This window comes from Cyprinus carpio, chromosome A14 (genome assembly GCF_018340385.1).
Source record: "Cyprinus carpio isolate SPL01 chromosome A14, ASM1834038v1, whole genome shotgun sequence".
NCBI lineage: Eukaryota > Metazoa > Chordata > Actinopteri > Cypriniformes > Cyprinidae > Cyprinus > Cyprinus carpio.
This window is the reverse complement of record NC_056585.1, coordinates 13,053,498-13,068,590: the sequence shown is the minus strand read 5'-3', so window position 1 is coordinate 13,068,590 and position 15,093 is coordinate 13,053,498. Positions and strand designations below refer to the sequence as shown.

The following is a 15,093-nucleotide window of genomic DNA, read 5'->3' as shown; positions in this document are numbered from 1 at the left end:
AACTGTAATCAATACATTACCATAATTATAAGAATATTATTTGAATAATTTATAAAAAATATAATGAGCTTTTTCATTTTATAATATTATTAGTATTAGCAGTAGTAGTAGGAGTAGTATGCATTTAAACTTTGAAGAAAAAAAGTGAGTGAAACACCTCTTTCTCTTTACCCCATCAGATGAGAATTTGGTTATCTCAACACCGCGTGTCTGGTTTTGCTCAACTGAAATGCACCTGTTTACGAGTTCCTATGTGAAATCCGCAAGGAATTCTCACAGATTCACATCGAATCGACGAAAGAGTTTAAGAAACTACGAGAAGTGCAAAGGAAACTGTGCTCAATCAGAGGAAAGGCGCATACCGCGCACCGATGGACTCTCTCAGATCACCCTATCAGGTGGAAAACCACTGACATGTTTCCACCCACCACCAACCCAAAACCCCTCAGCGCGCTCCAACCCTCCTCGGCACACAGACAGACAGTCCAGTCGCATCACACAGCGCTCTTCCAGGATTTGTCTGTGCGTCTTTTATGTACAAACGACTTGGATAACAGTGAAGCAACAACTAAAGAAGAAACTTATGAACGTAACTCATCTATCCTGACAGCTTGGACTTGTTGGAAAAGTTTTCCCTCTCCAAACAATGGACACGGGAAGCTTGGAATGATCCACGTAAGGTGTGCACTTTCAGGTGACGTCGGCAGGTACAAACGGATTTTATCTTTTTATATCGCATACTGGATCAAGAATAAGCACTAAAGATCGCGGATTGTAGGAGACACCCCCGCTTCAGCCTTTCTGACCAATTCATACTTCTGCGCGCTTTGGCGAGAGAGCGCAGCGCGCGCGGACCGCGGAGGAGCGTGGACACCACGGGAAGACAGCGTTGATTCAGATCTTTTTCAAACAAGAAAGAGCCTCATGCTGCTTCCAGCGACACATTTACACTTCCTTTATCTCTCTTTTCCTTGGGATTGCACCTCTCCTCCGGGATTTTGTGTGTGAGATAGTGCCGGGGCTCCTTGCGGCACTTACTGGAGCGGCAAACGCTGGAAACAGGTGTATTTGAACAAGATGTCTGTTCTGCCGTCAAGGTTCATATACGTGTAAGGAATATTCTTAATAATCTCTTTGATTCACCTTGAGTTCGTACATTCTTGCCAATAGAAGTCGCTCAAAGCCAGGTTTAAGATGAACAGCTACATTTTTATCTGTGTAATTACTTGTGATTCACCCCTCCTTACTTCCTCTCTCTCTCTCTCTCTCTCTCTCTCTCTCTCTCTCTCTCTCTCTCTCTCTCTCTCTCCAGGTGTTTACATTTTCTGGTCCTCTACTTCCAGTTGCAGGTAAGTCTGTCTGTTTCACTGTCGTCATGAATCTGGATTAAGGCAGGGATTATGAGGATGTGCCGCCGGTGCGCAAACACAAAGCTTGTTTAATTTGTTTTCTTAAGGTTTTGAAAACAGAGGCATGGGAAATCTACACCCCAGAGGCTGTACAATTAAAAAGAATCTTTGGATCTGTTGGTGGTCTTTTCAGAGGAATTGCATTTCCTTTTCTCTAAAAGTCTGGGTTTTCCTTTTGTGCCTTTTATTTGTGTTTGTCCATGAATCTAGTAATTCATTAGGAGTCATTATTTCCGTTCAGAATAGTAAGTAAACTCATGTTTTGACTGATTTAACGTTGATTGCTAAAATAATCAATTTGTGCGTTTAAATTTTATGAACTCAGTGACCTTTTAGTGGAGATGAAATAGATGTCTTTTTGTCTCTGTGTGTGGAATATTTATTTCTAGGATGAACATTTTGGATTGACCATAAATGACATTTAAATTAAGTTAATTACATATTAAATACAATTAAGATTAGGTTGACTAAAACCCACAAAAAATGCATAACACACACACACACACACACACACACACACACACACACACACACACACACACACACACATATATATATATATATATATATATATATATATATATACACAAGTAAAGACATATATAGTGTACATCAACTTCAAAGTAATAACTCTAAGGAGGCTAAGTGACCAAATAACTTTCATTTATTTTTTTGTTCCTTTTAAAAGCTATTAAGGTAAGACTAGCTGCAATCTCAGACTCTCCCAACACTTTGAGGAAGGTGACTAATCCTTTGAATTCAACCGACAAAATATACCTAACACATAAGTAATTAAATATCTGCAGTTCCTCAAATCCTTCTTTACTGACAGATGTACATTCCGCACAAGGCGGGAACAGCTTAATGAGAGCCCGTTTTCTCCTGGCAAATGGGTCAAGGCATTGTGATTATAAAACTTGCATCAGAATGTCGTAATAGAAGGGGGCGATCACTGCTCAGACCAGGAACAAAAGCCACCGCTTTGAAGAAAACGAGACCCATGTTGGTTATATAATTTTGTGCATTCAGTTTTGTTCCAAAGCAGTTGGCACAAACAAGGCTTTAGTGTGGCAGTGATGACAGTAGTACTTCTTTAGGTCATTGATAGACAGAGTATACGTATCACCTGCTTCCACTGCTAACCGTAGGCTTCGCTGTTGTTGTAGGTTCTCCCTGAGAAAACAAACAAAGTTGTTATTAAGGAGATGCAGTGAAAGACGGCGCGATAAGCACAGTTTAAGTGGCGGTGCACTGAAGCGTTGTTTCCTGAGATGCATCCTGCGCAGAGAGTGGTGTCTGCAGATAGGGCCTATCTGACATGCAAGAGTGCTCGGGACGGGGCTGGGCTTTTGAAGTCGGGCTTTTGAGATTCGTTTGCCTATAGGTTGGCTTTGAAGGGAGTCGGGCGGCGTGATAAAAATGTTTGGCCGTGGCTAGCTCCCTGCATAGGCATGCCCTCTGCCTTCCCGCTCCTGTCCGTACGCAACTGTCTACAAAACACACCTCTGTGTCTGACTAGATGGCCAGACTTCAGAGTAAATCCTTCCGAGGAGTGTGTATGTGTTTGCTTTTTGTGAGCTGAAATTGGCTAAGAGCTCAGAATTAACCTTGATTCTGCATTAAACTGAGTTGTTTTTGACATAAAAGAGAGACCAGCGTATATGATGATTCCTCTTTGAATGTAATCCATGTCTTCATCTAGGAAAATAATGTAATATTTATAACAATGACTGAAAATAATGCAGTTCATTTTTCTAGAAGAATTGAGATGACCTTAGGATGACCAACTTGAAGTAATATATGTATAATTGTTGTTTTTAACGCCATAATACCGCTTAAGTATGTTGAGAAATGCCTTTTGGTTTGTTGAACCCTTTAGTGCATGTGTCCACTGCCCTCGTCAGATCTTTAAATGTTATTTTTAACTTTCAGGATTCATGATGTCATTTTGCATCCAAACCACTACAAATGATTACCTTTGACCTTTTCACATAATTCTATATGATTGCCCTCTTTATATGTCATTGCATTTTTATTTTTATTTATTATTATTATTATTATAGCATATATTCAAAAGTTCTTCTCCATGTTTATATTTTATTTCTTTTTTAATGAAATTAATATTTTTATTCAGCAAATATTCAAAAAATAAAGAAAAATAAAATCATATAAAAGCTATTATTATTAAAAATAAAAAAAATCCTTAAAAATGTTCTATTCACCAAAGAATCCTGAAAAATATGTCACAATTTCCACAAAAACTATTAAGCAGCTGTTTTCAACTAATATCAATAAGAATTATATGACAACAGTAATGATGCTGAAAAATCAATGTTGCATCACATGAATAAATTACATTTGAAATTATATTAAACTAGAATTACTTTCAAAATCAAATAAAAATGGTAGTGTTTTATCAGTATATTCAATCTTTTATTTAGCTCTCTTAAAATGCATTATCTTGGGAAAAAATGGGAATAATTACATAGTTCTGGAGTAACTTTTTTTTTTTAATTTGTAATATAATTCGTGTATTAATGGGTTGATGTAACACTCAACAATCCAGCATTAATCACTAATCAATATTCAATCTCAAAAAAAAAAAAAAATTAAATTTTCTTTTTCTTTTTTTTCTTTTCACCGTGAGCTGCTTTTCCCCTCATGCTCCCTAAATATCATTAATTAGGTGAGGTTAAAATAACATGGAGTGGAAGCATGTAAAGTGAGCGTAATTAACCACCTGAGAGAAGCCACATAAAAGCTCATTACAGGGTAATTACCCCTCGTTTCTGCCCGTGAGAGTAGTCTTGGCTGGGACTGAGATTCCAGGGTTTTTAGAAGTATATGTTTTCCTCACATATGGAAGGATGACAGAAGAGGAGGAGGAGCAAAGATAGGAGGATATTGAATGAGTGGTGGATTGGTGATTTTTATATAAAGCCTCAGGTGAGTGTAAATGTGAGCAACAGGAGATGTTGTGGCAAGCTATATATATTTATATATATGTATAATATATATATATATATATATATATATATATATATATATATATATATATATATATATATATATATTATGTTAGTAGTTTGTGTGTTTGTGTGTGTGTACCAGTGCAGCAGTCTTCAGTTGTGTACATGTACTTCCCGCTCTTTGTGTGATTTATGAGTGTGATTCTTACCTTAGGCAGATATTTGTTTGATGATAGAGTTAAATCTTTCAGGTGGATAATTGCTGGAGACTTGCTAGTGGAAATTGAAAACTTTACTTCTCGGTGTAGCTCCAGGCTCAGAGTATTCAGATGTTTTATTTAGTGAGTGAGTGAGAGAGAGAGAGAGAGAGAGAGGGAGGGAGGGGTTAGGCACCAGTTAGGCACCAAAACATCACTCTGATCTGAACTTTCATTGAATTTTTTATTGTTTACAACTAAGTCAAGTCAAGTCACCTTTATTTATATAGGATTTTGTAAGATAAAGTTTGTTTCAGAGCAGGTTGCCAGGAGTTAACTGGAAAATAACAGAATCAATTATGCTTTTAAAACTTTTCAAAATCTAAAACAAATTGAATTTGAGCTGTAATAAGTTTAGTGTTGATTTAACATGATATCAAAATTTAACCCTATTTAGTTTGTTAATACTCATTCCTAGTCTTAATGTGAATGTTTCATCGTAGCATGGTTTTCCTAAAAAAAAAAAAAAAAAGCTGTGTTATCATAATCTTTTTTTCAAAATGAAAAATCACTTTTCCTCTGAAACGACTACCACTTTCCTGGCATGTAATGGCCACTTTCCAGTCAATTCCCAATTTATGAAATTCCATCCTGTTGTTTCACATGATGAAAGTCTAATCGGTGGTTAATGCCATTTGATGCACAGATGAATTTCTTTTCCCCAAAAATGCTAGTTAATGTTGTTGCTTTGAACTAAAACTTTCTGGCTTTGCTCACACATTGTATAACAACTTCTGAAAAACTGGATCATTTTTGTACTTTTTGGGGGGATTTTTCCCACCTTGTCACTCTTGTGGTGTTCCCAGTCCAAAATGACTGGTCTACTGGTAAAGTTTTTTTTTTTTTAAATAAATTTATCATTATACTATTGGATTTAATCATTTCATCAACTTGTTTTCTTTCAATTAGCACAGGTTTTGAATTTATTTTTGGAACTGGTTGATCTGAGCTCATGCACCTGAGTTTTTGAGTGAACATTCCCCAAATTATCGACAAATAAGGCATTTTTTCTCCCAAAAATGGAGGTGCATAAGATCAGATCAATGAGGCCTACGACCAATCAGTTTGGCCTACGACCATCAAGCATAATAAGAGATGTATAAGCAGTTTTTAAAAGGCTGGTCATTTTTGACCAGGAACACCAAATTAGGTAAAGGATTTGCAGCACAGCACAAGTGTTGAAATGCATGAAGTTGTAAAACTGAATCAAGAATTAGATCAACACCATTTTGTTCTTGCTGGTAGGAATCTCACCAGAGTTCCGCCGACTTCCGGTTCTACATTAAGAACCAAACCAGAGACGACGTGAGTCGGAAGCAGGTGCGGATATATCAGCTCTACAGCCGAACCACTGGGAAACACGTGCAGATCCTGGGCAAGAAGATCAATGCCAATGGAGACGATGGGGGCAAGTACGGTACGGGAGTGTTCCTGTGCTCTGAATAAACCACCCAGTAGAACCTGTAACATTTGACTTAGTGTATAGTTTGCTGTTGAACATGTAACGTAGAATAATTTAAAGGGATATTTCAACCAAAAGTGAAATTTCTGTCAACATTTACTCACCCTTGTGTTGTTCCAAACCTGTATGACTTTGTTTCTTTTGTTAAACACAAACGGGGGAGTTATTAAGACTGGTCACTGGTTACCACTGGTTAATCTTTTCCATGCACTTGCAATGACTGAGGCTCTTAAAAAAGATGCAAAAACCCACAGAGGTATTATAATAGTAGGCACAATAAGCCATTATTCACTGAAAATAATGTTAACCACCGTGACAGCATCATTGAATATTTTCATGCATATCAAATTCTGTTTAAGGACTATATTCAGGTTACAGCCATATTCTGAATACAATATATACATACATATGTACACAATATTGATGTTTACATGTAACAAACTGTATATTCTATGGGTGGGAATCAGAATTTAAGGAACCAGAATATTATTAAACTGAATTGGGCAATCAGATTGTGGTCTGATTCAATTATAATCAAAATATTGCATGATTCATATCAGAATATTTGTGTGCATGTAAGTGTATTCGGTGAGTTGAATTTGAGAACTGAATCAGTCTGATTCATCTTTGGGTGAACTATCCCTTTAACTATCTTATATATTTTTGTGTTGCATATCTTCAAGTCTTTCTATATGACTGTGAGCGCGCTTCAATAAGTTTTCTGATAATTATGTATAGCTTCAGAATCATTAACGCTGCCTCTTGCATTTTAATTTGCTTAATAATTAGGCTAATGTAACTAATGCATTCCACTAAGATAAAGTGTTTAGTACTCTCCATTAGCTTCATTGAACTCATTTTACCATGTTTAAATACCATATTTCCCCAAATCAGGGCAGAGAATTCCATCTAGGCATGCTAATATCGTATCTAAGATGAACTTCTTCTCTTTAACATCCAACCTGAGCTGTAATTAATCAAAATGTGTCAAAGTATAAACAAAACAAAAACCACAGAACTGATGGGCAGCATGCCCCAGTGGTACGAGTGTGAGACCAGAGCCTAGAACTGAAGATAAACACACTGAATGCTGTTCTTAACTTTGTCGATTGATACAAGCATGTTTATATTTCAGTTTTGTGCTCGGTTGTATCAGTTAGAGCTGTTCAGCATGAAGATTCCACAACAGACATGACTCCATAAACCTTTAGTCCTGGATTCCTATACCTGCATAATCCATGTAGTTTTATAATCCTTTGGATTTCTAGTGCTCCGTTTCTGTTTGTTTCTTCTTGTATGGAATTTTATTCTTATGCCCATGCTTAACTGTAATGTGAGTGAAGAGAAATGTTTTAATGTGAGCTGAAGTTTTTGTTCATTTTGTGACACATTAGATGAACACCAGGATGCAGGATTAAGAATAATTAAAGGCACATCACCTAAAAATTATATTTCTGTTTATAGTTTCTAACCAACATGTTGGTCCAAACTTGTATGACTTTTTTTATTTAGTGCAACTTAATAGAATTTAAGAAAATATCCACTGAAAATCTTGATATCGATCTAGTACATACATGAAAGTTCATGAGATAAGTATTTATGTATCATATAGATTTTGAGCAACATGAGGGCGAGTAAATGATCATAGATCATAGATTTTATTTTTGGGTGAGCTATCACTTTTATTTACTGTTAATTTGGTCATTGATGGTGATGGTGTTTTGATGGTTGTGTTTCAGGGTTGTGTTCAGAATTGTCATAAATCTTACAATCTTCAAATATCTGTGCCATTAAACAGCATGAAGCTGACCTAAATGAAAATTGTTACCATGGAAGCAGACAGTGAATGCTTGTGTTTGCTATAGCGTCCCTTGTGGCAATGTTTAGAATTCAACATGTGCTTGCCAGGGTTTCCCAAACTGAGTTGATTAAAATAATGATTAATTATGTTAAGTCCAATTAAACTTAATTTTAAAACGAAAACAATCAAAATAAAAATATATTATATAAATATTTTGTTTTCCTGCATGTCATGTGACCATTAACTGATATCTGCGTACCGTGAACATGCCAATGTTTCTTTAAATTACTGAAACAAATTTAAAATCTTAAGTGGACAAAAAAGTGTGAGGATCCCTCTGTTGCACTGTAGATAATAATATTTGAACACAAAACATGACAACTTGTGGAATCAAGCTTTGTTTAGGTCAGATTTGTAATTTCTTATGTTAAATTAGGATCTAGTGTTTTTTTTTGGCAATGCTGGTAATGTTCTTTATTCAGTTGACATTTATAGTTTATAGCAGTGCTGTTGTTGTTTACTGCTTGAATGTGTTAGTGTCTGGTTAAGCAGTGCAGTATTAGCTGAGCAGATCCTCTATACCTGTGTTAACATGAGAGGAGGCAGATCCAGGTAAACCCCCACACCTGGCACCTGTGAACTCCTTGACACACACACACACACACACACACACACACACACACACACACACACACACACACACACACACACACACACACACACACACACACACACACACACACACTGTGCTCCTCTGTCTCAGCTTTGCCCTGTTCTTGCTGTCCTGTCAACGTTAATAAGTTTGAACATTCTAAAAACAAAAGGAGAGCAGAGCTTGTTTTATTCATGCCTCAATTCTGAGCTGTTTTTTTAAAGGGGACATCAGATGTCTATTTTCCACAAGTTGGTATGATTCTTTAGGGTCTTCATGAAATGTCTGCAACATACTTTGGTAAAAATTCCTCAATGTTTGCGTAAAACAACACCCTTTTTATCTTGTCAAAAACAGCTCTGTTCACAGCTAGCCGTTTCGGTGCATGTCTCTTTAAATGATAATGAGCTACTGCTCACCCCACCCCTCTCTTCTGTTTTTTTTGTATATTCAGTGGTGCATTACCATCAAAACCAAAACTAATACTCTGCGTCCTCAGTGGCTCTGATTTCGGGAGAAAATTAAGACTCTTTTGTTCACGTTTACATTCAACTACATTTTACAAACAGCTACATTGCTTACAAGACACTGTTGTTGCTACAGCTGCTGGAGCGCTAAGAAAATGGTGCCCAGCGTACAACTGGCTGAGGGCTGAAATATGCTAATACAGGACAGTCTGTCAGCAGCCGTGGGCGGGGCTTGTGCAATATGACATCATACTGCTCAGAAAATCAAAACAGCCTGATAATTGAGGCTGTTTTGGTTTTTTGGGGATTAAAAAAGGAGTGAATGGATTTCAAACACTGCAAATACACATTTACACACAAACACAATATAAAATTAAGAATCAAACACCAAGTAAAAGTGAATTTTGCATCCAATGTCTCCTTTATGTGTTTTGAGTCAGATTGAGTTAATGCATTAGATTTATTTCAAATGTGCATTTATGCATTTATGCAACATGAAAACAACTCTACGTCTTATATTTGAACACACTGCCGGATCAGATCTTGCACTCGCATGGCTCAATTATCAGAAAACACTCACTTTGCAGAAACATTTCAAAAATGTCTTCAGTTTCACCCCTGTTTGGGATAATAAAACATTCACATTACTGAAGGTCAATGTGTCCGGTTGACATCTGTGCTTTAATATTAATAAGCTGCACCAGTAGGAAATCAGCTGGTGTGAGAGATGCACAGATGGTGGGCTGTCTGCTTTAAGCATTTGGTTTTTAGGTACAGAGATGATTTAAATGCAGGAATATTTGCTGTATTTTTCAGGCATATCTTTCAAAACGTCATGCTCTTGTTAAAGGGGTCCATGCCACTGAGGAGTGGGATCTTTCCCACCCTCATTTGATCTTAAGTGCCCTGCCTGGATTAGTCGTTCCTCTCATGTTGCCCTGGGCTGTTTTGGAAGGGGACAGTTTTGGTGCTGCACTCTAAGCCTCTCTGGTTTGAGCACCTTTGAATAGCCCAGTGTGTTAAACAAATGGATCATTCTAACTTTTTGATTGAGTGAGCATGAACAAAAGGCAAGTGGAAACCCAATCCCTGGGGATCTGAACTGCTCCAAGGATTTTGGCAGATTGCTTCCCCCCAAGAGAGGGACCCTTAACAAAGGTGGTTACAGAGAGAAAGAGAGAGAGTTGGGTGTTTAGGGGTTGTGAGGGAGCTGTAGTGTATGATGAAACTTACATTTCTCTTACAGCTTTATTTATTATTATTTTTTTTTCATAGTTGCCAAATGTATACCTTTTGAATAAAAGGTATGTTATATCATGTACTAAATACTATATGAAGTAGTATTTAGTACATAAATACTTAAAAGTATTTTTTTTTCTCATACAGCTATATAAAAAAATAGTAACTATCACACCCATGGGGAGGGGGGATATATATAGCCTATATATATTTATATGTGTATAAATACGAATAATATCATAATATATGTTTTTAAATATGCTTCAGTAAAAAGAATTTGTGGGAAATTGTCATTAAACTAGTCACAAAGAAAAAATCTAAATATACAATGAAAATGAAACCTGTATTGTTCTGTTTTGTGTTAATATGACTAAGGAGTGTTCTTAACAGATTCACCCAGATATAGTATTTTTAGGAGTATATTTCTAACAAATAGTTTTTTATTCTGTGAGCATTATATTTCCTTCATGAACCCTAAATAAACTTTGTTTTATTTTTACCTGCAGCTCTACTTGTTGTGGAGACGGAGACATTCGGGAGTCACATTAGAATAAAAGGGAAAGAGAGTGGATACTACATCTGCATGAACAAGAATGGCAAAATTATTGGAAAGGTATGTTTACTATCAAATATTGGAACTGAAAATATCAGGTTCGATGTGATTTGCTGTTCACACTGTCTTGCTAAAACAAACAAACAAACAAACAAACAAACAAACAAACAAACAAACAAACAAAAAAAAAAAAAACAGGTATAAAAACAAGTTTGGGCCACATTTAATTGTGATATGCATGTAACAAGAAATTGTTTTCGGTTCCTGTGTGTATGCTTTTGATTTACGCATGAACTGATGTGTATTTGCAGTCACAAATATGATTACTTGTGTGTTGCTTGTTTAGCATATGTCAGCTTGATGTATGAGTTTGAAATTGGGACCAAAACCACTGCTACTGTAACCAACTCATGATGGTTACATAATGGAGCCAGTCAACACACATTTTCATACCATCTATTTAAACAAGAGTGAAATATTGAGGCTGGCTGTTTGAAGTTAAAATTGTCCTTTTTTCCAAGTTCTTGTAACTTCCATACCACAAACAAATCTAAGTGGAAAGACCAACATCACCTACATTTGCCATGAATGGGACATTACGTGCTTCACTGGCTTGTTTTGAACTGACCCAAAGTTGAAGGGCACAATTAATGTCTTGTTGGCAGAAGCTGGTCATTCTTTTAAAAACATTGTTCTTTTTAAGATAAGTAGGCGCCCTTACATGCAATAGTTTTATAGTAGGTGTGTGAAGTGCAGATCAGTTTTTAATCAAACTTTGAAAACATTTTGAGATACACATATATTGTAAAAATAAAAAAAATAGTTTAAAAAAAAGAGCGCCTCTCTCTAAAATTTCCTCACTCAGTGGATTATCAACACATAGTTATATGTTTATTAATCACTCTCTAAATTAGTTGATTCTGATTGGTCAGTCATTCTGCAGTCAATTTTATTTTATTTTATTTTATTTTATTTTATTATTTTATTTTATTTTATTTTATTTTAATATTTAATTTTATTTTATTTTATTTTATTTTATTTTATTTTATTATTTTATTTTATTTTATTGGAAATACGACTTGGGTGTGTTGTTGACAGTTTCACCAGTATATATAGTATTTTCCTTTTTAAGTCTATGAACATCCTTGGTCATTAACTTTGAGAAAACTATTTTATGTTAGGGTTCATGTTTTGTATACTGTTTTTCTGACATTTCATCTCGCCTTTTCTTCTCAGCCCAATGGGAATAGCCAAGAGTGCGTCTTTGTGGAGGAATATTTGGAGAACAACTACACGGCGCTGGTGTCAGCCAAGTACAGAGGCTGGTATTTGGGTTTCAACCGAAAGGGTCGACCCAAGAAAGGATCCAACACCACGCAAACGCAGCAGGAAGTGCATTTCATGAAGCGCCACCCCAAAGGAAAAGCGGACCCTCTGGAAGAGTTCCGTTTCACGACGGTAACGAAACGGACACGAAGGGCACGGCGTTTAAAATCCAACCCCAAAACGAACTGAGACAGTGGGGATGAGTACACACTGCTCCCCGAGGACACAACGTGCTTCTTTTCTTACAAACACCTTAATCTAATCCGAAACAGGAGAAGGAAGACACAAATAAACAATGGCTACGGAAAAGAGACAAAATCTTAAAAAATAGTTCAAAGATGTTTTATTTTTATATTTCAGAAGTGTCAAGTTTCTCCCAGCTGTTGAATGTGGGTCTTTTTAAAAAAAAAAAATGTAATATTGGCGTCTGTTATTTTATTTATACTGGATTAACTAAGGATGACCTATAAGGGACTAGTGTCTCCTGCTTTGACGCGTTTAAAACTCTGGAATAGCGACAAGAGCAAACTGCACCACCTGGGAAACCTTTTATTTTCATTTGTGTTGCCCCCAACAACAAGGATCCAGTACTTTCCACTCATGGAGACACAACGAGAGAGCGATAACAGAGTCATGTGACCTTTGCAGGCCTCCATAGGTAAACGTGAAGCTTTGAGTGCAATATTTTGAAGAGCCTCTCTGTCGGATGCCTTTCTAGTCTGAACGGACACCAGGCCTTCTGTTGGGCCAAATGCACAGAACGCTTCGATATTTTTTCTGTTTTCTGTGATTCATCTTAGATCGATGTGCTTTGACTAGCCAGATATCAGCTTTAGCTGTGGTAGTAGTAGTGAGTGTAAGAACCACCAGACGTGAGCCTGGATATGAAGGGACTGAAATAAGGTTTGGGGAATTGCTCTGATGCTCTACATTTGGATCATGCATACGTGCTGATTATGCCGTAACCCTAAATGTTAGCTACCAAAATACGTTATGCAAAACCAGGTATGATGCATTGCTCTTAACGTCCCGGACACTCAACAAGTGTCGGATTTTGACTACTTTCAGGTCATTCAGCCAATGAAATCAGTCCGACTGACAATCAGTCATGTCCTTTGTGTTCTAGAATGCTTTCTCTCAGTTCTAGAAGGTTTGAGACTGCAGACGCTGGACTCCAGCCAGTGTTGGTGAGGTTGACTCTCTATATGAGTATAGCTGTAGTATACACTCGTCTATATACTCATCATCTGTCAGACATTACTAACAATCATGCCACTCGTACGATTAAATAAATGTATGCAAAAAATAATAATTTTATTACTATTATAAAATATTTATTGCCTTTCTCTGTAAATATGATTTGATGAATTTATTTGACCTCTGTTAATAATAATAAAAAAGAGGACTATATATGGAAAATGAATTTTTGTTATGCCTGTTTTTGTGTGTATTTCTAGCAATATTGCAGTGCTAGAAACTCAACTTTGCATTACATATAACCTGCCTGCTCCTGTAGACAGGTGTAGTGTGATTTCATTATCAAATATATTGGTCAAAAGATACTTTTCAGTCTAATGTTTTATTGAAAACAACAAATTCATGTTCTGAGTTTGGAAACACCCAAAAATGCGCTACAAAAAAGGACTTTCTTCCTCAATTTTGACAGGTATATTTTCTGGTTTTAAGCATAAAATTTTGATGCATTTATCAGAAACCAGGGCTTAATATCTTAAGTCATGGTGCTTCTTTAGTAAATATATCTTGATTTAAGAATGTTTAGATAGTGATTTAGAAGTTAAAGAATCATTCATTCATTCATTCATTCATTCATTGCATTTGTTTTATATTGAAACCAATGAAAAACTATGGAGCAAATTCACAGATACATCAAAAACATTATTATTATTATTATTATTATTATTTTTTTCAAATTTGAAAATTTAGGTTTGAACTCATACATCCATAGATATTTAAAAAATAGTTAATAAATTCTGGGACTTTGTTTGATTGTTGCAATCTTTGCTCCTGTATATTTCCAGATAACTGTTGCATATCCTTCATCTTCGCAATCACAAACCCTTCATTAGCAGAACCTCAAGATACATAATGCTGAAATCTATAGACACAGACAGTGAGAGAGAGAGAGAGAGAGAGAGAGAGAGAGAACATAGCAACTGGGTTGCTAAACACTCACATTCAGTGCCATGATAAATAAAGTTTGCAGCTGTCATTTATTCCCATATTTTTAAGGAAAATGTTATAATTATTCTTGTTAAAAATATTCAAGAACTGTTGTTATTTCAGGGTTTTTTTCTTTAAGAAAACATTAACAGCATTTTATATTTTGTTTAATTTTCAACCAGATGTCAGCAGAATAATGCAATCAAATGAGTTGTTATTGCATCCCAAGCTGACACAAGACTTAAGTGTAAGACTGTGCATTAGGCTTGAATCACATTTAATAGGCCCACGTGTGTATGTTCTTAGATGGCCATAACTAGTTGGCTGTTGACGCAGAGTTTACGGGAGATGATTTGCCATAGGACACGAGGCGAAGAGGTGAACTGCACTGTGGAAGTTGAAGACACGGTCCAGAAAACGTGTCATGGGGAAGTTATGAGGCGTTTAATGACAGTGAAGAGTTTCTCAGACAACATGGGGATTCAAGGATCATTTAGATTCAAGGTTATATCAACAGAGCCCCTCCTCACTTTTACATATTACCGCTTTTATGAAATCAATTAGAACCGAAGGGAGTGAAGGAATGCTCAAAGAGAATGTTCAGAAAGGTATTAAGGTCAATGGAACTATTCCTTTTCCAAATGGATTTCCAAAACTTCTGGTATGAAACCTTGTTCTGGGAGAAATTACTTCTGCGGATGACAGCGAGCTCATTAGACAGTCTGCATGAGCCACTAGAGAGAACTTATTCTAATTCTCGATGTGTTAATAAAAGAC

At 36.2% G+C, this 15,093-nt stretch overlaps 1 protein-coding gene across 2 annotated transcripts; it reads left to right on the top strand.

Moving 5' to 3' along the window:
* The first annotated feature begins 207 nt into the window (after positions 1-207).
* On the top strand, positions 208-13,562 carry LOC109079770 (fibroblast growth factor 18-like). Of its 2 annotated transcripts, none has more exons than XM_042769903.1 (5): positions 208-1,109; positions 1,313-1,349; positions 5,881-6,043; positions 10,763-10,869; positions 12,046-13,562. In XM_042769903.1, the coding sequence occupies exons 1-5, from the start codon at positions 1,078-1,080 to the stop codon at positions 12,322-12,324; spliced, it is 618 nt and encodes a 205-aa protein (XP_042625837.1). In that variant the 5' UTR covers positions 208-1,077; the 3' UTR covers positions 12,325-13,562. The 2 variants fall into 2 exon arrangements, with proteins under 2 accessions (XP_042625837.1, XP_042625836.1); XM_042769902.1 differs by having other exon boundaries at positions 239-1,109; positions 5,881-6,052; positions 12,046-13,559.
* The last annotated feature ends 1,531 nt before the right edge of the window (positions 13,563-15,093 follow it).

What these genes read in the sequence shown, in the direction of transcription:
- LOC109079770 (XM_042769902.1), top strand. Translation starts at nt 1,078, where the DNA reads ATGTCTGTTCTGCCGTCAAGGTTCATATACGT. An exon ending in AGACGATGGGGGCAAGTACG is followed by an intron (nt 6,053 to 10,762) that starts GTACGGGAGTGT and finishes TTTTACCTGCAG; the next exon opens with CTCTACTTGTTGTGGAGACG. An exon ending in ATGGCAAAATTATTGGAAAG is followed by an intron (nt 10,870 to 12,045) that starts GTATGTTTACTA and finishes TTTTCTTCTCAG; the next exon opens with CCCAATGGGAATAGCCAAGA.